Genomic DNA, 22,487 nt, shown 5'->3' with positions numbered 1-22,487 from the left:
ACACTTATAACGCGCTTTTCTCCTGGCGGACTCTAAGCGACAGAGCTGCAGCCACTAGGACACGCTCTATAGGCAATAGCAGTGTTAGGGAGACTTGCCTAAGGACTCCTGCTGAATAGGTGCTGGCTTACTGAACAGGCAGAGCCGAGATTCGAACCCAGGTCCCCTGTGTCAGAGGCAGAGCCCTTAACCATTCAGCCACTGCATTGTTCCATTACTCCATTCATCAAAAGGTATGCAGATTATCTATGCCCTTTTTTTTAAACCTAGGATTACATTCATTCTGTCTTGACTTTACGACATGTGAAGAGGCTTGAGGTTATGCTGTTTCCAAATTTGTCTATAAACAAGTGTGTGAGCAATCCAATGGCTGATTAAGTCACTCTAAGGAACCTGTAGAATTAAATAAACGAAAAAAAAGCCTGTGCCATCCTCCTAAACACTATTAACCCCACTTTCTCCATGCAGGATAGTATAACCCAGAGAATCATGGAGGTGACCAGTGCAGGCTTTTGCTCTCAAGGCAATACTACTAAGGCATTATTGGCAGCAAGGTCCATAGCATTGGGGAAGAAATTACAAAAGGTTTGGTGGCAAAGTGCCGCTCCCTGCCCCATTTGCAAATCACCCTTGTGTAATATTGAGGATGAGGCACTAACTCCCACCTGTGGTAAAGGAGGTGAGGGTAGACCCTGATGAGGGGCTTTTTGTGGAATTTCTGTGCCCCCTTCTTATAATAAGACCCACCCATCCCAGGTAAATATATCCTACTTATTTGTAAAATGGTAAAAGGGCCAACTGTATTTTAAATAAACACAACCCTTAGACAGCTATTTTTAAAAATGCTACATGTCAGTGCCAGCTGTGTTTGAATTGTGTTTAATAAATGTCTTACCTAAATCTACATGTACCAAAGTCCCCCTTAGTCAGTAGGAATGTCATTGAGGTGAAAATAATAATGTTAAGTATAATGATACAGAATTCTGCTAATTATTATGGTATTTAAAAAAACTATTGTAAAGTGGATTAATCAAATCTTGCAGGAAAATCGTTTGATTGGTCCACTTTCAAGCAGCAAATATTTGTAGAAACATTTGCATCAACATATACTGTACTTATTTGCATATTTCAAGTAAAGTTGAAAGTTGGTAGTGAGCCAAAATGTTGTACTAAATGCCTTTCAGACGTCCGTGGCACAGATGTATGGGGACACAAAAATGCCTATAGATGTCCGCGTTAACCGGAAATAGTTTTGTTCTAAAAACCCAGAACACCTATCAATGTCCATGGCAGTCTAAGGGTTAAAGATTAAAATCATTTTTATAAAAGAGTTTTCCTTTCTTACTTCTTTTTTTTCCCTCTATACCATCACTAGGATTAATCCTCTGCATTGGGATCCCACCATTACTGATTTTTCATTTTGGTTTATTACCGGTCACCCTCATGTTTGCTGTAGTCTGTGAAGTGCAAGTTAGTTGTACTGTAATTGGTTACATCAGCCCTAGAGTTTTACAATGTGGTTGAAAACCAAAACATTCGCAACAAACTGTCACCAGATAGGATGTCATTGCGAATTAAAGCCGGAAACGTTTCTTTAAACAGATATACACGAATATATGGGGCAAGTACAGAGCAATGCAAGTGAATTCATCTTTATTTTAACTTAACTACATCATATTTTATCTGTTGCTTAAACATTCTATAAATATTAAGCTCAAACTAGCCTAATTTCATAGAAAACTCAAACTGCTATTTGTGAGAAACAAATTATTACTTGACATTCAACTGTTTTTGACAGCTGTGCTCCTTCCTGTCTCTCGGTTTATTTGTCTCACTAATCACTATGACTGTGCAGGAAATTTACTGATATTCTCATAAGCTGTTTTATATTTCCTGTGGTTTTTTTCTTGTGGGCAGGGATACAATAGCTGTGCATTGGGGGCGCAACAATAGGCCCTGGAAGGGAGGCAGCCGCGGGAGGCAGAAGCTGCAGGGGGCCCCATTGGGGGAGCAGTTTATTTTCCCTTTCCTGAGAGACTCACAACTAGGGCATAGAGAGAAAAAACTGTCTGCTCTCTGCACAGTTGTCCTAATAACTGTACCTGCTCAGCCCCTGATAAGGAATCATACAAAGATCTGCAGACAAATATTTGTAAACAGTCCTTATTAAGTGTTCAGCATGGTCTTGTGTACATTGCTGCTCTACCCCCACCCCCTCCCCAAGTGCTGTGTGCTGTAGTGATGCTTGAGGAGTCCGAGCACAGAGAGAAAAATATTTCTGCTCTCTGCACAATTGTTCTAATGACTGTATCTGCTCAGCCACTGATAAGGAAGCATACAAAGATTTGTAGACAGTCACTATTCAGTGTGCAGCAGGGTTCTTGCGTACAACTCCCAGCCCTCAACCCCTCCTCAAGTGCTTTGTACTGTAGTGATGCTGGAGAAGTCTGCAGAGCCAGTTCTGCTCCATCAGAGATGGATAGAGTAAGTGTAATAAGCTGAGGCTGGGAGCACACTCATCTGTCAGTTTTCTGTATGCTTCTTCTGTACACTGTGTTTGTCTGTATGTGTGAAAACATGCATGTTTTATGACGGAAGCTAATGCAATTGAAAATGTGTGCAGTGCTTCACTGCTGTCAGTTTTTATCTGCATGGGGAAACGCATTCAAGTGCGCTAGCCAATTGAATAACGTTTGTTCTCAGTTTACCTGTGCAGAAAGGGGGGGTTTGAAGGAGGCCCACATATACATTTTCACAGGGGGGCTCAGTGGTTTTTAGTTATGCCCCTGGTGCAGATCATTTTACTCAGTAACTGCCTCAGAACGGCCCCCTTCTGACAGTCCAAGGTGAGTCCATCGTTACTGGTAGACATTGCCTGACCATACAGGAACTCTTTGAAGGGTGATAATTGTTTCTTGTTTCTGCATACAGATGTGTGTAAACCTGGCATGCAACAGAATATAGTGTTTTTCTCATGGGAGAGTGATGTGTTATGCAGCATCAATGGATTGTTGCAGGTCCTGTGGTGCTTGAGGTCTAGCAGATGTCTCACTGTCATTCTCAGACACATCTGCCGGTCCTATTAGGCACTTCTGGACAGTTATCAGGCTTCTTCTAGGACTCTGTTATGAGTAATGGGTATTTCCATCATTCTTCCTTGCCTCAATGATTAAAGTGGGCCTGAGAACCTTGGATTTGTCTCTGCTGCAAACTATGTGGTGTTCTCCCACTGACTGTACGTGAGAGATATCTCCAGATGCAGAAAATGCTGCATAACTCTGAATAAACACACTGTTTTAAAGTTATAGTTTAAAACTTTAAAAACAGCATAAAATTACAATCTGACCTGTTTTCAAGGGTTAAAACTCAAGCTTTAGGTCCCGTTTTCACTATATACAGATTTGCAGTGTTTTCCTGCATGCAAGTGGGACAGCGAAACACTGCCTGTCTCTTCAGTGTCCTGCCATCCAGATCGCACTTTGGTGTGAATCCAGATGCATGCAGCTGAATCACTATAGCCGTGCATGGCACGGATTAACGATGCCGGCTGCGGTTACACAGCTGAACGGGAGCAGTGGCCAAACCGGAAAGAACCGTGGCTTCCAGTCGAAATAAGCCTTTACATTTCATTTAAAGAGAACCCGAGGTGGGTTTGAAGAATATTATCTGCATACAGAGGCTGGATCTGCCTATACAGCCCAGCCTCTGTTGCTATCCCAAACCCCCCTAAGGTCCCCCTGCACTCTGCAATCCCTCATAAATCACAGCCACGCTGCTGACAAACAGCTTGTCAGAGCTGGCTGTGTTTATCTCTATAGTGTCAGTCTGCTGCTCTCCCCGCCTCCTGCAGAACTCCAGTCCCCGCCTGCATCCCTTCCCTCCCTGCTGATTGGAGGGAAGGGACGGGAGTAGGGACCGGAGCTATGCAGGAGGCGGGGGAGCAGCTGAGACTAACACTACAGATGTAAACACAGCCTCACAGCACGACTGTGATTTATGAGGGATTGCAAAGTGCAGGGGGACCTCAGTGGGGTTTGGGATAGCAACAGAGGCTGGGCTGTATAGGCAGATCAAGCCTCTGTATGCAGATAACATTCTTTAAACACACCTCGGGTTCTCTTTAATGCTAATTGATAAGCCTGCCATTGCTGGGCATAACTATCTGGAAGTGTATACACTGTGTAAACAAAGCAGAAAAGCTTGTGCGGTATCCATTGAAGAACAGAGAACTTTACCTATACTATTTGCCTACGAATTACTTCCCTAGGCATACATCTGATAATTTTTGCTGCAGCCAGCAATGATATAAGTAAGCATCAGTGAGGTGCAAATATGCATTCAAAAGACAGCCTCATAGTGAATCATATTGATTTTTTTTATGTTTTAGAGGAAAATCCCTTTTTGATGACAATATACCTGAAATATTCTGTCTTTGTTTTTTTGAGAATTTTTACTGTGTAGCTGTAAAAAAAAAAAAAAAAAAAAAAGCGAAATCTGACCTTTGGATATTCGTTACACAATCTCTGAATATAATGTACAGTATAAGGAGTCCTCATTAGTGGGCACTACAGTGAAAAACTGTAAAATTTTAAATATGTGCAAACATACAAATAAGGGCTGGTGCACACCGAGCGGCTTTTTGGGCGTTTTCAGATCCGCTTGCGGCTGCGGATCTGCTTGGTCAATGTATCTCAATGGGGTGGTGCACACCAGAGCGGCAGGCGTTTTGCAGAAACGAAAAATGCCTGGGTGAGGCATTTTTTGGATTGCGGATGCGTTTCTGCCTCAATGTTAAGTATAGGAAAAACGCAAACCGCTCTGAAAAACGGCACTTCAGAGCGGTTTTGCAGGCGTTTTTGTTACAGAAGCTGTTCAGTAACAGCTTTACTGTAACAATATATGAAATCTACTATACTGAAAACCGCAGCAGCAATCCGCAAAACGCTAGCAAAACGCCTCATAAAAATAAAAAAAAGCGTTTAAAAATCTGCTAGCGTTTTGCGGATCTGCTAGCGGGTTTTGGTGTGCACCAGCCCTAAAAGTACATTTTCTCCAGAGTATGAGCCAAAAATTACTTTTCTCCTATAATGCTGTCACTTACAGTAGGCAGTAGAAATGTGATAGAAGTGACAGGTTTTGGACTAGCCCATCTCTTCATAGGGGATTCTCAGCAAGGCTTTTATTCTTTAAAAAGACATTTCCTAAAAATGATTTAGGCTGGTTTCACAGTGGGACGTTACAGGCGCACGTTAGAGCAGCCTGTAACGCACCCCAACGCACAGCAATGAAAAATCAATGGGCTGTTCACAGTGCCCACGTTGCGTTACATTGTAACGCAGCACGTCTACATAACGTACTGCATGCAGTACTTTACTGTTTGCACATGCTCAATAGGGTTTTTGTTTTTTTCATTTTATGGGCAGAGTGGAGGCGGGGAGAGGCTGCTACGTAGCCAGGCACATGGCTACTTATTATTCACTGCACTTGCAGTGTTTACATCCTGGAGCGGCCGCAGATTGGCTGGCGGGACCACGTGATGCGGAGAGCTCCGCTCACGTGGTCTCCGCAGTGCCTCCGAATGAGCAGGCGCACCAAGAGCTGCTTGTAACGCGGCTCTTGGTAGTGTCCTGCTCCAACACCACCAGGCGTTGCGTTAGGGGCACGTTATGTGCCCTATAACGTCCCCTAAATGCAACGTCCTGGTGTGTAAGTAGCCTTAAACAATGGTGCTGGCCAGCTTCCCTGCTCCCTACACAGTTTTTTGGCAGTTGGACAGAGCAACTGCCATTCACCAAGTGCTTTTGAAAATAAATATATCCCTGAGAATCCCTTATAAAGAGATGGACTAGTCCAAAACCTGTCGCTTCTGTCAGATTTCTACTACCTACTGTAAGTGACAGCAACATAGGAGAAAAGTAATTTATGGCTCATTTTACTCTGGAAAAAATGTACTTCTTATTTGTATATGTTTGCACATATTTTAAATTTTACAGTTTTTCACTGTAGTGCCCCTTTAACGGACAGAAGTGACAGCTAGTCGTGTCAGTCATATATGCTGTGTGCAGTTATAAATACAGAAGTAAATACCGAACATTATCAACTTTCTGCATTAGTAAATAATCCTTTCTTAATATTTTTTTTAAGTCTGCATAGTATGTGTTGCACAAAATGAGTTACTTATAGACGTGTTTTTTTTTTTCTCTCTTTACAGTTGAGTACTGCTAATTACACCTTTGTTCCTTACATGATCACTCCTCACAATAAGGTGTTCTGCTGTGAGACTAGCTTCATGAAGGGATTGACAGAATTAATGCAACCCAACATTGAATTACTTTTTGGCCCCATCTGTCTACCCCTTGTGGACCGTTTTATTCAGATCTTGAAGATGGCACAGGCTAGCTCATGGTAAGTTATATGACAACTTCATATAGTGGAACACTATGTCATAGTTTACTATGGGCTTACTTTGAATTATTTTATTTTTTTGGTAGACATGGAGCTGTTTAGGATGTGCTCAGTCCTTATAAGGAGCTCCTATAAAAAGATATCCGTTTTACAATTTTATTTTTTTTTAAAGATTCTTTTATTTTAGAAATTTTTTTTGACATAGTAAAATAGTAATAAAAGCAGACATTTTACAGGTACAGTGAACATGAGTCCAATTGAACATCAAAGTGGGTTACAAAAAATTGCATATTAAACACTATAATAAACGATATGCGTGTAGGAATTGTCTCATCCCCGGGAGATATCAAAAACAGTAATTATTGGCCGCTATACATTGCGACCTCCTATTAGCTGGAGACGAAGGATGTGCCAATAGTACTTAAATAAAATAGCATGGGGGGCGTGACCAAGATGGCGGAGTGAACAGACGTGCCTTCTCAGCCTCTGCTGTGTAATCCGCCTTAACCCATCCTAAACGGCTTCTATTTTCCTTAAAAACACCAGTCCTGGATTGCCAAGAGCTCCCGGAGGTCTTCCGTATGACTCGGAGCAAATTTGCAAAAGAGGCAGACGCTGCAGCTACTCCGGCCTTGCCACGCGGCTCAGGGACCCAGCAGGCAGCCATCCCCAAGAAACGCAGTAAGGCCGTGCAGACAATGGCGGAGAGAGAGACGGAGAACCAGGCCACCCTGCTGGACGTGCTAACAAAGCTGGACGCTAAGCTGTCCGCAAAAATAGATGAAGTGCACGTAGACACCGGACTGATCCGCCAAGATCTAGTCAAGATTCGTAGCAGGCTAGTGGAGGTGGAGGACCGGTCGTCCGCGAACGAACGGGCGGTTGCTACTAACACTACTGATATCCAGTCCCTTGTGCGGAGGGTGAAGCGGCTTGAGAACAGAGCGGAGGACTCCGAGAATCGCTGCAGACGGAATAACCTGCGCATAGTGGGTCTGCCGGAGGGAGCAGAAGGTACCGACGCCATTACTTTTACTGAGGCTCTGCTCCGGAAGCTGCTCCCGGAGGCTGAATTTTCACCGCAGTTTGTGGTCGAGCGAGCCCACCGCCTCCAGGCCAGGAAACCCCCGCCGGGCAACCGACCGAGGGCCTTCATACTCAGGCTACTTAACTTCCGCGACCGGGATCTAGTACTCCGTGAGGCGCGCCGAGTGGGAGAGCTGCCATACGAGAATGGGAAACTCCTTATCTTCCCCGATTTCACTGCGGAGACACAAAAATTGCGCCAATCCTTTGATGCAGTCAGAAAGCGGCTAAGAGACAAGGGGATCAAATATGCTACCTTATTCCCAGCTAGACTGAGAGTTGAAGATGGCGAAACCGTTCGGCTCTTTGATACGCCAGAGGAGGCTGCCACGTGGATCGAGGCCCTACCAGACTGACCTCTGCCTTTTCAAGTATGTATCCTATACTAACTGGGACCACAGCGTTTGTCCTATCTAGGATCAACCACTCTCTGCTATAGAGACTCTGGCCTCCAATAGCTGGACTAATGGCCTGACTCCCGTGGGAGCATAACGCCCCATTGTATCCTGCTGTACTCCTTTTTCAATGGCGGGACACGCCGTGTTTACTTCCCTGCTGAGTACAATGCTGAGGCCTTTCATCCTCGCACCACGCTCTGATCGGACATAAGCATGGGCTGCCTGCCTGGTCGATCGGCCCCGGGGGGCCCCTTGTTGCCTATGCCTCCTGAGCTCTTGGTATTGCAATGTTTAAGCCGTTTGCTATTTTATTGTGCATATAACACAGCTTCTGCTGATGTGAGCTCTATTTCTGTCATGTTACTGGAATGTTGGGGTTATGGGATTAAGTATTCTCATTGTTGGGGGGGAATACAGGGAGGGATAGGGTGGGGGACTTTTGAGGGAGGGAAAATTGCTTTGGTGTGCATCGCATTGATTATGAATGAACTGCTATGGGGGTCGGTTCCCCAATCCCAATCTCTATATCATAAAGATGGCCATAGATACTAAATCTATCTCCATTATCACGTGGAACGTCAGAGGACTCAATAATAAGATCAAGCGCTCTCTTGTTCTCAATTATTTGAAGCAACAAAAAGTGCATATTTGTCTCCTACAGGAGACTCATCTGCAGGGAGGCCGTACACTCGCTGTAAAAAAGCCCTGGGTAGCAGCACACTACCACGCCACCTTTTCCTCTTACTCTAGAGGTGTCTGCGTGTTGGTCCATAGACAATTGCTATATGAATTCATATCACTGAAACTTGACCCCCATGGCAGATATGTGGTTTTACATGCAAAATTTAACTCTATTGAATATGTTGTGGTCAGTGTGTATCTCCCCCCTCCTGCGGAAGTTAAGTTCCTATATGACTTGGTATTACTCAAAACCCAATTCCCATCTGCCCATTTAGTAATTGCCGGAGATTTGAATTTAACAATGGCGCCCTCTGATAGAGCTCCTCCATCCCTGAGACATTCGCCTGAATTACGCACGTGGGCCGAGGCCTTTGACCTCACCGATGTCTGGAGATGGAAGTACCCGGACACGCAGGGTTATACCTGCCAATCCTCAACATACCATTCCATGTCCAGACTAGACCATTTTTTTGTCTCTCGAGAGACCCTCTCGTCGGTGTTAGCGATTGACCGCCTCCCATGGGCCATATCAGACCACGCACCCCTTAAACTAACGCTGTCCATGGGAGGAGTTAAGTCTCTGACTGTTTGGAGGCTCTCTGCGTATTGGCTAAGGGATGCAGATGTTCAGGGGGAAATACACACTGACCTACTGGAATACTGGAGTACCAATACGGGGTCCTGTTCTGCTGACGTGGTGTGGGACGCTTCTAAAGCCTACATAAGGGGTGCCTTCAGATCCACCATTAAAAAAGTGAGGGATACACGCAAACTGTCCTTAGTTCAAGCAGAAGACCTTGCTAGAATCAAAGAAGTGGAATTCTGCTCCACTCATTCCTCTGATGCGTTCCGGAAATGGAAAGCTGCCCAAATCAAAGTCAACCTCCTAGAGGTCGACCTTACAAAAAAGTTCCTCCTAAGACAAACACACCGCATATTTGAGCAGGGAGAGAAATGTGGTTCCCTACTGGCCTGGCTTGCCAAGGACCACACTAATAAAGCCAGTGTACCCTTTATCCTTGATGCGACAGGCACTCTTCACACCTCACCACCTGACATTAACCGTGTCTTCAGAGACTACTATCAGGACCTGTACTCTTCTAAGGTAGCTTATACGTCGGATGCTCTTCAGGAGTATCTTGGGGGGATCTCCTTGCCACGACTGGAAGCGGAACAGGCCGAGCTCCTAGATAATGACATAACTGCGGATGAAGTTGAATTGGCCATTGCCAGTATGCAGTCGGGAAAGACGCCGGGTCTGGATGGCATCCCAGTAGAATACTATAAATTATATAGAGAGGATCTTAGCTCTCAGCTGGCGGATCTCTTTAACTACATGCAGACCCGTCGCCTCATCCCAGACTCCATGAGAACTGCTCTTATTGTGTTGATCCCCAAGAAAGACAGGGACCCCAGGTACTGCGCCTCCTATCGACCGATCTCCCTACTGAATGTAGATATTAAAATTCTCGCCAAAATATTAGCTAGAAGACTGGCCCGGGTGGTTGAGGTTCTTATCCATCCTGATCAGACTGGGTTCATGCCAAACAGAGGTACGGACATCAATCTGAGGCGTCTATACGCCAATCTGCTGGTTTCTCATGACAATGCTGGCACAAGAGCCATTGCTACGCTTGACGCTGAAAAAGCGTTCGATTCGGTTGAATGGCCGTACCTCTGGGAGGTGCTACGTCTGTTTGGGTTGGGTGACAAGTTCATCTCCTGGGTTAAGCTCATGTATTTATCCCCTCTGGCCAGGATCAGAACCAATGACGAAATTTCAGATCCATTTCCACTGGAGAGAGGCACCCGGCAGGGCTGCCCACTCTCCCCTCTCCTTTTCGCATTAGCAATCGAGCCGGCGGCTGCTTTGCTTCGCACAGCACCCGAGGTTGTTGGGCTCTCGGTGGGGAGATTGGTCGAGAAGGTGGCGCTTTACGCAGACGATATGCTGTTATTCCTAGGTGACGCGGGACCCTCACTTACAGCAGCACTCCGCATTCTAGACCAGTTTGGTGGCTACTCAGGTATCCGCATAAACTGGGATAAATCCCTACTCTACCCAATTGATAGTGCAGGTTCACCCTTACTTTCACATACCCAACTGAAATGGGTCTCAAGCTTCAAGTACTTGGGAATTCTGATTGATAAAGATATTAGCCAATATACTTCTATGAACCTTCAACCTGTTATTGACCACTTTTCTCGTAGAGCCACCTCATGGAAGTCTCTTCCGCTCTCAGTTGTGGGGCGGGTGAATCTCTTCAAGATGTTATTTCTTCCCAGGTTCAATTATGTTTTCCGCCAATCACCAGTGTGGATCCCACAGTCCGTTTTTCGGAAGGTGGACTCGATACTCTCCAGCTTTATCTGGGGTGAGGGAGCACCGCGGCTGTCGCTTGCCACACTGCAACTCCCCATTGATAGTGGTGGGCTTGCTCTTCCCAATCTACAAAGGTATTTCTTAGCCTCGGTTCTAGTGACCACAAGATGGTGGTTCAGTCAGGACGAACGTAACACTGCAGCATTACTGGAAGCGGCAATTGTCGGTTCTCAAGAATCTCTTACCAACCTTCCCTTTAGGGGAATCAACAAATTCTCCACTATTACAGCCCCAATGAAAACCACTGTCAAGGCATGGGAGAACAGCAGATCTGGCCTGCGGAAGCCGTGCACCCTCTCCCCCTTCACACCACTCTGGGGCAACCCTAAGCTGGCAAACTTTATCTCCATTCCAGACGCGCAATTATGGGCCTCTAAGGGTATCAAACAGGTGGTCCATTTGGCTCCAGCTGGAACGCTGCTAACTTTCCCACAATTGAAAGCTAAATATCACCTGCCGAACAGAATGCTCTTTCGGTACCTTCAGGTCCGACATGCATGGCAGACCCAGTTCCCAGGCTCCTGGACGTGGGAATCTGACCCAATAGAGAGTATCCTCCTGCGGGAACACCTGGACAGACCCCTTTCTGAGGTCTATGCTAGACTGAACCCGCTATCCACCCCTAGACTTGACAGAGCCAGAATTAGGTGGGAGGCTGACGTGGGTCCCCTGTCCGATCAAGAATGGGGGGATTTCCTTAGCTGCATGGATGGGGTCTCGATCTCTGCCGTAGATAAATTTTTGCATCTTAAATTAATTTACAGAACTTATCGCACCCCACTTCAGTTACGAGCCATTTATGCAGATAGATCGGAACTCTGCCCCAAATGTAAAAGGGAACCTGGATCCTTCTTTCATATGACCTGGTCTTGTGACGTGATTCATGATTACTGGACACAGGTGGCCGCCCTGCTGACTGAGGTTCTGGGAGAAAGGATTGTGGTGGACCCCAGGAGCCTACTCTTAGGCTTGTATACTGATGCCACCCTATCCACACACTACATCACTCTATTCAATATTCTGTGTATGTATGCTAGGAAGGAAGTTTTCCATAAATGGTTTTCCGACGATCCTCCCTCTAAGACTTTATGGATTAAGAAAATCAATAGGGCAATGACATGGTATAAATTAACATATCTAAACAGAAATTGTCCCCAGAAATTTGATTTGATTTGGCTACCCTGGTCGGATTATATCACCTCTCATGATGTTCTTAGTGATGCCTAAGGTTATAAAGAATAGTCCTAGCCTGAACTTTCCCTCTGTTTTCTATTATGCTGCTATTAATTTAGAATTGTGTCCCTCTAAAGTGTATTTAATGCTGACAGCCTTCACCTGCACACTTTTATCGCTGGAATGTCCAACCGGCCCATGGGTTCTACCTTAATATTTAAGATATGATCCTTGCGATGCACACCTGGGAAGGGGGTGGGGGGGAGGGAGTCGGGATAGGGTGGGATGGGGAATGTATGTTATGTTTGTATGTTAACAAAAATCAATAAAATACGTCTATTAAAAAAAATAAAATAGCATATTCTAAAATATACTTGTTGTAGCATGAGAAATGACAACCCTGTGACATTAACATCACACCGGTATAGATGCCAGTTCTCTCGGATACTTTTAAAAAAGAATTGCTGGGCGTTCCTGGGCCCAAAGGGAACATACACCAGGACGCCCCATAACTGATGCTTATTAGTATAAGAGAACTCATATGACCTTCTAATAATCATCCCGAACTGTGTGTACAGCTAAGTGAGTTCTACGTAGCTCTAATGTAGAAATACTGTTATAATATTGGACTGGCAATTTAGGCATATAAAATAAACCAGACAATACAAAAGGAAAACGACTAAAACAGAGAAGAAGACAGAGGAAGAATGAAGTGAGGACAAGACGTCGGACTGCACCCAGGGGGGGGGGGGGGGGGGGGGGGGGGGGGGGGGGGGGCGGCGGAGGGGGGGGGGGGGGGGGGGGGGCGGGGGAACCACCGCAGAAGTGATAAGATAAAAGGGATCCCTTCTCACCAGGGGACTTGTCCCGGGGCCACCATGTATCTCTTTTTGACCATACCTCTACTTCCAGCATATGTATTAGACACCAGACTTGAGAGATTCATAACGTGGGAGATTCATAACTCGAACCAACCGAACCATGTTTTCCAGAACTTATCATGCCTACCCTGAATAGTCGCTGTAAGATCCTCCATCAAACATACCCAATTAACCTCCCGAAGCCAATCTTTGATCTGAGGGGGAGTGGTAGATTTCCAATTCCTGGCAACCAGGGCCCTGGCCGCATTAACCAGATATCTGGTGAGGGTTTTTTTATATTTTTTGATAGACCAGGAGTTATGGTGCAACAGGAAGAAGGCCGGGGAGTCAGGGGGTGAAAAATCAGTGAGTTCATGCATAATATCCCTTACATCTGCCCAGAACTGAGATATTTTATTACAAGACCAGAAGATGTGCAATAGTGTTCCCTGTTCCACTCCACACCTCCAACACAAATTAGATGTGCTGGGAAACATGACATGAAGCCTGGAGGGGGTCAGGTACCATCTTGTAAAGATTTTATACCCAGCTTCCTGGTTTCTCGATGAGATAGATGACTTATGTGAGAATACTAAGATCTTATTCCACTGTTTGTCACTGAATTTGAGCCCCAGATCCTGTTCCCATTTAGACTTGTACCACTCTGCAGGAGAATCTGAGTCATTCAATAGCGAGTACAGTAGAGAAATATTACCTTTCAAATGTCCCTCCCCTTGACAGGTTTGCTCAAATGTAGTGAGGGTTCTATCAAAGCTGGCCTTAGATCCCTGGGACAGCAGGAAGTGTTTGAACTGGATTACAATTTAATATAGCCTTTGTACAAAGGCCCCTGATTCCCCCAAGCAATGAGCAGCCTTTTGGAAAGATTCTGCCATTTGCTGGCTGTGAGAATTATTCTACCCACTCACCTCGCCGGCCACTTCTCGGCTAGCGAACGCGTCTATACAGCCTCGGCCATGCAATGTCACCCGACCCGCAACATGCCTTAAACCAACATTTCCAACACAGATGGCAAAAATTCCATAGGTTTGATAGATTTTCATTGGATGCAATATTTTTTTATAAATCTAAAGTCTAATATGTTTAAAACATACTCTAGATAAATAATACAGGTATGTTATTGTTTTGGACAATATTTTAAGCGCTCCCAAACACTTTCAAACAGGCCCAAAATGGCTGCTCCCACATTTCTTTACTGTTCGTATTCTTTTCAGACTCTACATATGTGGGGAGATCTTTTTACATTTTTATAATGACCTATTGTTTTGTGCTAATTTGTATCATGTGTATGTTTTGTTTACTCTAGCCAGTATTTACGTGAAGCAATCCTCAATGATATCAGAAGTGCCCGCAACCAATACACTGGAAAAGACCTGGCGGCAGAGCTGACGAGAATTCGCCAGCGTGTGGATAATATTGAAGTGTTATCACCTGACATCATTATAAATTTGCTCTTGTCCTATAGGGATATCCAGGTATAGTAGTATGGTGATAAATGAGCGTATGGGTATGTGTCTGTTAGGGTCACTTTCCACTTACTGCGATCATCTCAAAAAAGCGCATCGCTCGCACTTTGTAGATCGCAACAGCACTGCGATTAACATGTAAATCTCGGTGCTTCTTTTACATTAGTGCATCTCGATTTTTCAACTAACACAATTGCCAGCCTGCATAATTTTTTGTGCAATCATGCTTTGTTCCTGACCATTCATGGTGCAGTTGTGGCGAGTCGTAATTGAAGGTTGCATGATTGCATCGCAGCTCGATTTTGCGTGCGATTGTGCTTCCTAGTGGAAAGGAAGCCTTATGCAGTGCATATAAATGTTGTTTACGGTTATATTCTGTTACATCAGTCAGCCAACGCTATAATTACCCTCATTGTCTTTCCTTTTCATAAAACGAACAATTCATCTGCAAAGGATTATGATTCCATCGTGAAGCTAGTGGAAACATTAGAGAGACTGCCAACCTTTGATATGTCCGCCCATCTTCATGTGAAATTTCATTATGCGTTCGCTCTTAACAGGTGAGCATAATTTTACTGTAACTTCCAAATATGACAGTCATTCAGAGTTATTGCCAACAATCTGCCTTCATTCTCTAGTAACAGATTGCAGTAAATGCTCATTTAGCAGTGGTCTGTTTTACTGTTGTATACAGGAATATGAACTTTGATATAATTCATGACTTTGTTCTGGCTGAGATGGTTTCTACTTAGCTGAACTTGCTTGTGCTGGATTTATTGGGGTGATATGAGTCTGAAGATTGCAGACTAGAATGTTTTAATTAAGTTTACCTAACAGTTTGTTTTCCTAAAGTTTACCAACACTGGCATTTATACACAACAGATGCAAAGAATGGTACAAATGTTTGTTGTTGTCTATGAGCATGGCCGGATTTCTGGCAAGGCCACATAGGCCATGGCCTAGGGCACCAGATAAACAAGGGGCGGCCTGCAGACAGTGGGCATTATTTGCAAGTGTCCAAACAAATGAAAGTGGTCAGGATAACTGCACTATTAGTACCAGCTGGCATCTGCCTGTGCTGTGTTACAGGCAGCTGCAGTCCGTTAACAAAACGTTTGTGAACAGTGTGTGACTAGCAAAAAGCCAGACCTTGTCCAATGACAAAGCAGCAGCTGCAGGCAGTTACAGAAGGCCGGTTCTCACGTACTTGGTGTGGGGGATGAAAGGACCAGGGGCAGCACCAGCAAATAGTACAGAATACAGAAGGCAGCGTCTCACAGTACCCATTTCTTAATTATTGATTGGCCAGCGCTGTTACCCTGGAGACAGCAGTGGGTACAGGACTCACTTTTACGTGTTGCTGACCCCACCCAATGTCCAATTGTGAGCCACTTTTGACTATGTGTGTGTGGTGGAAGGCTCCCAGCACGCCCATCACCTGTAGATTGCTTGCTCGACCAGTTCCCCCGTGTGACGTGATTGATTCACTTCACGTTGCCATGGAGACCTCAGCACTAGCCGCAATAGTGGACACCATCGGCCCAAAAAGTTTGGGTGTGTGAGGAGAGAGGTGGTAAGATACGGTTTCAGTTGGGGCGGCTGGTAATAGTCGGCCTTGGGCGGTAAGAAGTACAAATCCGGCCCTGTCTATGAGATGGAAATTATATGGGTCTCATGGAATCATGCGATCGAAAGGTCTTTCAGAATTATCAGGCTCTAAAAGCTCACTTGAGGATGTGTTGTTGACTGTATACTCTTCATACGCAATGGGATTTTATATCTTGTAAAATTCGTAACCCTTTTTGCACCTACTGTCATGTTCAGATACTTTCAGGCTTATCGCTTACAATCTGGATTTTAACAGTTACTGGTGTAGTTTGTTGATTTGCTGCATCATGAAGTTTGCATCAGAAACTATTATTAGCATATGACAACAGAAGAGTTGTGTCAATGTGATAGGAAACCTACATCCCATGACTACACTTATGTTTACTGTTCTGTTTTTCTTTCTTTTACATGTAATTGCACTTACAGTCCACTTTAGCTGAGATGATAAAATATTTTTCGTGGAACAGTGATGCAGTTTATTTGATTGATTTATATTGATTGTATCATAGGATACCAGATAAGCAGCAGTTCTGCTGAAACACTCCCACTTTAGTCATGTGGGCATGCAGGGCAAATGGGGAGGGGGCGTGCATGAAAAAGAGGTGCAGGGAAACTTGGGTGCCTGGGAATAGATTAAAGTAGAATATCAGTATTTAGCCGATATTCTACAATTTTACAGTGGTATTTCTCATTAGTAAAATATTAATAAATCCTACCAATATTTTACTACAGCAAACCCTAACCCTATTCTCACACAGAACCCCTCTTGTACAATGCCTAACCTTAACTCTCCCAGACACCTAACCTTAAAGAGAAACCAAGAATTTAACTTCATCCCAATCAGTAGCTGATACCCCCTTTTACATGTGAAATCTATTCATTTTCACAAATGGATTATCAGGGGGCTCTGTATGGCTGATATTGTGGTGAAACCCCTCCCACAGGAAACTGTGAGGACCATGGTCCTGGCAGTTTCCTGTCTGTGACCCTCGATGCATTGTGGGAAATGGCTGTTTCCAACTGCCCAAAAAGCAAGCAGCAGCTACTTCCAGTGACATCACCTGCCATCAGTAAAAATGTCACCATGTGATAAATGTCAGAATGTAAATCAGGGAGAGGAAAGCTTTTACAATGGGCAAACACTGACTAAATCATGTATACAAAATTATTGTAAAAATTAAGCACTTTTTAAAATTACATTATTTTCACTGGAGTTCCTCTTTAGCCTTCCTTCCATGCCTAACATTATACCCCTGGACACCTAACCTTAACTCCCCCCCCCCCCCCCCCCCATGACTAACCTTAACACACACCCACACACCTAACCTTAAGCCAGCCAAAGTAGTTGCAAGTGATTATTTTGGTGGTCTCCTCTTAGCTGGGCCAAGTGTTTGGATGGGGTTTAATTTTTGTGGTAATTCCGACATCGTTCTGTAATCAGCTGTGTTGAGCTGTAGATAAAGTGTGTTCCATATGCCAATATAATTGTGTGAATTTCTGTGGTAGAACCTCTCATAAAAGCAGCCAATCATGACATGACAGAGTGGTCTGTTTAAGGTTTGGCTCACTTTACACTACAATGGACCCAGCAGGAGAAGTACCATATCTATACTGTAGAGCATACATGTGGAACTCCGGCAGCCATCAAATTTGTATTATGTTTGGCTCACTCTAGACCACCAGTGAAGCTATATTGGAGGTGAAGCCCTAGATCACCAGGGAAGCCATATGGGAGAGGGAGGGTGAAAGCATTAGACACCAGGGAACTGTATAAGGGAGGGAGGGGAACGTTGGACACCAAGAAACCGTTCAGGGGATGGTGGAGGCCACAAGGCACCAGGGAATTGTATAGGGGAGGGAGGAGGCACTAGACAGCAGAGAACTATGTAGGGCAGGGAGGACCACTAAACACCAGGGAACTGTATAGGGTAGGGAGGAGGCATTGGACTCCAGGAAACTGTATAGGTGAGCCACTAGACGCCAGGGAACTTTTTAACGGAGAGAGGTGACCACTAGACATTGAGTTTAGCCCACAACTTGGTCCCACTGTGGTCCATTTTGGCCCACTTTGTATTTGAACTTTACTCCCCTGCAGAGATATACTGTACTGCTCCAGGTATGTACAGTGGTCTGTTCCAGGGTTTGTTGCCACCTCGGAACGGATACTTGCCATTCACCTGATGAAAAAATTAAACCTGTTTCTGCAATAGACAAATTGGACACCTCAGAAACAGACCGATGTGAACCAATCCATAAAAAATAACTGAGGCTTTGTTTTATCTGTTTTTGTCCATGGACAGTTCCATCAAAAAGCAGGGCAGCAGTCCAAAAGTAAACCAAACTTTATAAGACACACCTAAGTTTACAGGGCAAATATCAGGGGAAAAAACAAAAAAACTAAACCTAGGTTTGTCTTAAGTGCAGGTCGTTTTATGGACCTTTTTACTGCCAAAACTGTCTGTTAAGCTACTCTGTCTACACTATACTGCCCAGCTACACTGCACTAATCCCTGCCGCCTCTACCAGTTACACTACACACTATAGTACACTTATCCCTGCTGCCCTACCGACTAAGCAACAGAGCATTTCACAACACTACACTACAATTAACTAAACTATACTTCACTGCACTAAACTACACTACACTTTTACTTACTGTAAATACTATACCTGCTCCTGCAGCCGCAATCCTCTCCCTCTGGCTCCGGGTCCTGGCAGCATGTTCCTTGTCTTCACTTGCAGCTATCCTCTCCCTCTGGCTCCGGGTCCTAGCATCACGTTCCTTGTCTTCACTTGCAGCAATCCTCTCCCTCTGGCTCCGGGTCCTGGCAGCATGTTCCTTGTCTTCACTTGCAGCGATCCTCTCCTCTGGCTCCGAGTCCTGGCAGCACATTCCTTGTCTTCACTTGCAGCAATCCTCTCCCTCTGGCTCCAGATCCTGGCAGCACATTCCTTGTCTTCACTTGCAGCGATCCTCTCCCTCTGGCTCCGGGTCCTAGCAGCACGTTCCTTGTCTTCACTTGCAGCGATCCACTGGCTCTGGGTCCTGGCAGCACGTTCCTTGTCTTCAATTGCAGCAATCCTCTCCCTCTGGCTCCGGATCCTAGCAGCATGTTCCTTGTCTCCACTTGCAGCAATCCTCTCCCTCTGGCTCCGGGTCCTAGCAGCACGTTCCTTGTCTTCAATTGCAGCAATCCTCTCCCTCTGGCTCCGGGTCCTGGCAGTACGTTCCTTGTCTTCACTTGCATCAATCCTCTCCCTCTGGCTCCGGGTCCTGGCAGCACGTTCCTTGTCTACACTTGCAGCGATCCACTCCCTCTGGCTCCAGGTCCTGGCAGCACGTTCCTTGTCTTTACTTGCAGCGATCCTCTCCTCTGGCTCCGGGTCCTGGCAGCACGTTCCTTGTCTTCACTTGCAGCAATCCTCTCCCTCTAGCTCCGAGTCCTGGCAGCACGTTCCTTGTCTTCACTTGCAGCGATCCACTCCCTCTGGCTCCAGGTCCTGGCAGCACGTTCCTTGTCTTTACTTGGAGCAATCCTCTCCCTCTGGCTCCGGGTCCTGGCAGCACGTTCCTTGTCTTCACTTGCAGCGATCCACTGGCTCTGGGTCCTGGCAGCACGTTCCTTGTCTTCAATTGCAGCAATCCTCTCCCTCTGGCTCCGGATCCTAGCAGCATGTTCCTTGTCTCCACTTGCAGCAATCCTCTCCCTCTGGCTCCGGGTCCTAGCAGCACGTTCCTTGTCTTCAATTGCAGCAATCCTCTCCCTCTGGCTCCGGGTCCTGGCAGTACGTTCCTTGTCTTCACTTGCATCAATCCTCTCCCTCTGGCTCCGGGTCCTGGCAGCACGTTCCTTGTCTACACTTGCAGCGATCCACTCCCTCTGGCTCCAGGTCCTGGCAGCACGTTCCTTGTCTTTACTTGCAGCGATCCTCTCCTCTGGCTCCGGGTCCTGGCAGCACGTTCCTTGTCTTCACTTGCAGCAATCCTCTCCCTCTAGCTCCGAGTCCTGGCAGCACGTTCCTTGTCTTCACTTGCAGCGATCCACTCCCTCTGGCTCCAGGTCCTGGCAGCACGTTCCTTGTCTTTACTTGCAGCAATCCTCTCCCTCTGGCTCCGGGTCCTGGCAGCACGTTCCTTGTCTTCACTTGCAGCGATCCTCTCCCTCTGGTTCCAGGTCCTGGCAGCACGTTCCTTGTCTTCAATTGCAGCAATCCTCTCCCTCTGGCTCCGGGTCCTGGCAGCATGTTCCTTGTCTCCACTTGCAGCAATCCTCTCCCTCTGGCTCCGGGTCCTGGCAGCACGTTCCTTGTTTTCACTTGCAGTGATCCTCTCCCTCTGGCTCCGGATCCTAGCAGCATGTTCCTTGTCTTCACTTGCAGCGATCCACTCCCTCTGGCTCCGGGTCCTGGCAGCACGTTCCTTGTCTTCAATTGCAGCAATCCTCTCCCTCTGGCTCCGGGTCCTAGCAGCACGTTCCTTGTCTTTACTTGCAGCAATCCTCTCCCTCTGGCTCCAGGTCCTGGCAGCACGTTCCTTGTCTTTTACTTGCCGTGATCCTCTCCCTCTTGCTCCGGGTCCTGGCAGCACGTTCCTTTTCTTTACTTGCAGCAATCCTCTCCCTCTGGCTCCGGGTCCTAGCAGCACATTCTTTGTTTTAAATTGGAGCAATCCTCTCCCTCTGGCTCCGGGTCCTGGCAGCACGTTCCTTGTCTTTACTTGCAGCGATCCTCTCCCTCTGGCTCCGGGTCCTGGCAGCACGTTCCTTGTCTTTACTTGCAGTGATCCTCTCCCTCTGGCTCCAGGTCCTGGCAGCACGTTCCTTGTTTTCACTTGCAGCGATCCACTCCCTCTGGCTCCAGGTCCTGGCAGCACGTTCCTTGTCTTCAATTGCAGCAATCCTCTCCCTCTGGCTCCGGGTCCTGGCAGCACGTTCCTTGTCTTTACTTGCAGCAATCCTCTCCCTCTGGCTCCAGGTCCTGGCAGCACGTTCCTTGTCTTCAATTGCAGCAATCCTCTCCCTCTGGCTCCGGGTCCTAGCAGCATGTTCCTTGTCTCCACTTGCAGCTATCCTCTCCCTCTGGCTCCGGGTCCTGGCAGCACGTTCCTTGTCTTAACTTGCAGCGATCCTCTCCCTCTGGCTCCGGGCCCTGGCAGCACCTTCCTTGTCTTCACTTGCAGCAATCCTCTCCCTCTGGCTCCGGGTCCTAGCAGCACGTTCCTTGTCTTCACCTGCAGCTATCCTCTCCCACTGGCTCCGGGTCCATACACAGCGTGTATGCCACTTGGAGGACCCGGCAGTGCTATATAGCAGCAGATGGCTGGTGTCCTTGAATATCACTGCAAGACAAGAAGAGGAACGCGCTGCCAGGACCCAGAGGGAGAGGATAGCACCGGCAGAAGCAGGTAAAATCACTTCCCTGTGCACTCTGCAATACTTTTTCCGAACCTCTGGAAATATACTGTATGTGCGTCTTTTATTCCAAAAAATATGGTATGTCCAGTTTTTATGTACAGTTAAAAGGGAACCTTTCTGAATATATTGTAATGAGGAAAATCACTTATTTTTTACAGTATTATTTTATAAATTATTTCCTCAACGTTTTCCCATTGTAAAAGCTTTCTTCACTCTGATATGCTTGAGTTTATCACTGGTGACTGAAACAAGTGAGCAGAAACAACACCTGGCCTCGCAGAATTCTGTGACATCATAGCCCAGGCTAACCATCACTGGAAGGACGGGGTTACATATCAATATACACTCACCTAAAGGATTATTAGGAACACCTGTTTAATTTCTCATTAATGCAATTATCTAATCAACCAATCACATGGCAGTTGCTTCAATGCATTTAGGGGTGTGGTCCTGGTCAAGACAATCTCCTGAACTCCAAACGAAATGTCAGAATGGCAAAGAAAGGTGATTTAAGCAATTTTGAGCGTGGCATGGTTGTTGGTACAAGACGGGCCGGTCTGAGTATTTCACAATCTGCTCAGTTACTGGGATTTTCACACACAACTATTTCTAAGGCAAAAACATCCAATATGTAGCAGTCCAGTGGGTGAAAATGCCTTGTTGATGCTAGAGGTCAGAGGAGAATGGGCCGACTGATTCAAGCTGATACAAGAGCAACGTTGACTGAAATAACCACTCGTTACAACCGAGGTATGCAGCAAAGCATTTTTGAAGCTACAACATGCACAACATTGAGGTGGATGGGCTACAACAACAGAAGACCCCACCGGGTACCACTTATCTCCACTACAAATAGGAAAAAGAGGCTATAATTTGCACAAGCTCACAAAAATTAGACAGTTGAATACTAGAAAAATGTTAAATAAGTCTCGATTGAACCAGAATGTGGCGTAGACAGAATGAGAACATGGATCCATCATGCCTTGTTACCA

The 22,487-nt window shown here is 45.9% G+C and overlaps 1 protein-coding gene across 3 annotated transcripts in view; it reads left to right on the top strand.

Moving 5' to 3' along the window:
• MAP3K5 (mitogen-activated protein kinase kinase kinase 5) overlaps positions 1–22,487 on the top strand; it is a 272,639-nt gene that overhangs the window by 97,699 nt on the left and 152,453 nt on the right. For all 3 annotated transcript variants that reach the window (XM_068231644.1, XM_068231643.1, XM_068231642.1), the window contains exons 4-6: positions 6,212–6,405; positions 14,314–14,482; positions 14,927–15,033. In XM_068231644.1, coding sequence (XP_068087745.1) covers positions 6,212–6,405; positions 14,314–14,482; positions 14,927–15,033 — 470 coding nt within the window. The remainder of the gene's footprint in view (positions 1–6,211; positions 6,406–14,313; positions 14,483–14,926; positions 15,034–22,487) is intronic.

This window comes from Hyperolius riggenbachi, chromosome 4 (genome assembly GCF_040937935.1).
Source record: "Hyperolius riggenbachi isolate aHypRig1 chromosome 4, aHypRig1.pri, whole genome shotgun sequence".
Classification (NCBI taxonomy): domain Eukaryota; kingdom Metazoa; phylum Chordata; class Amphibia; order Anura; family Hyperoliidae; genus Hyperolius; species Hyperolius riggenbachi.
Note: the sequence above shows the minus strand (reverse complement) of the source record. Positions and strands in the feature narration are given on the sequence as shown.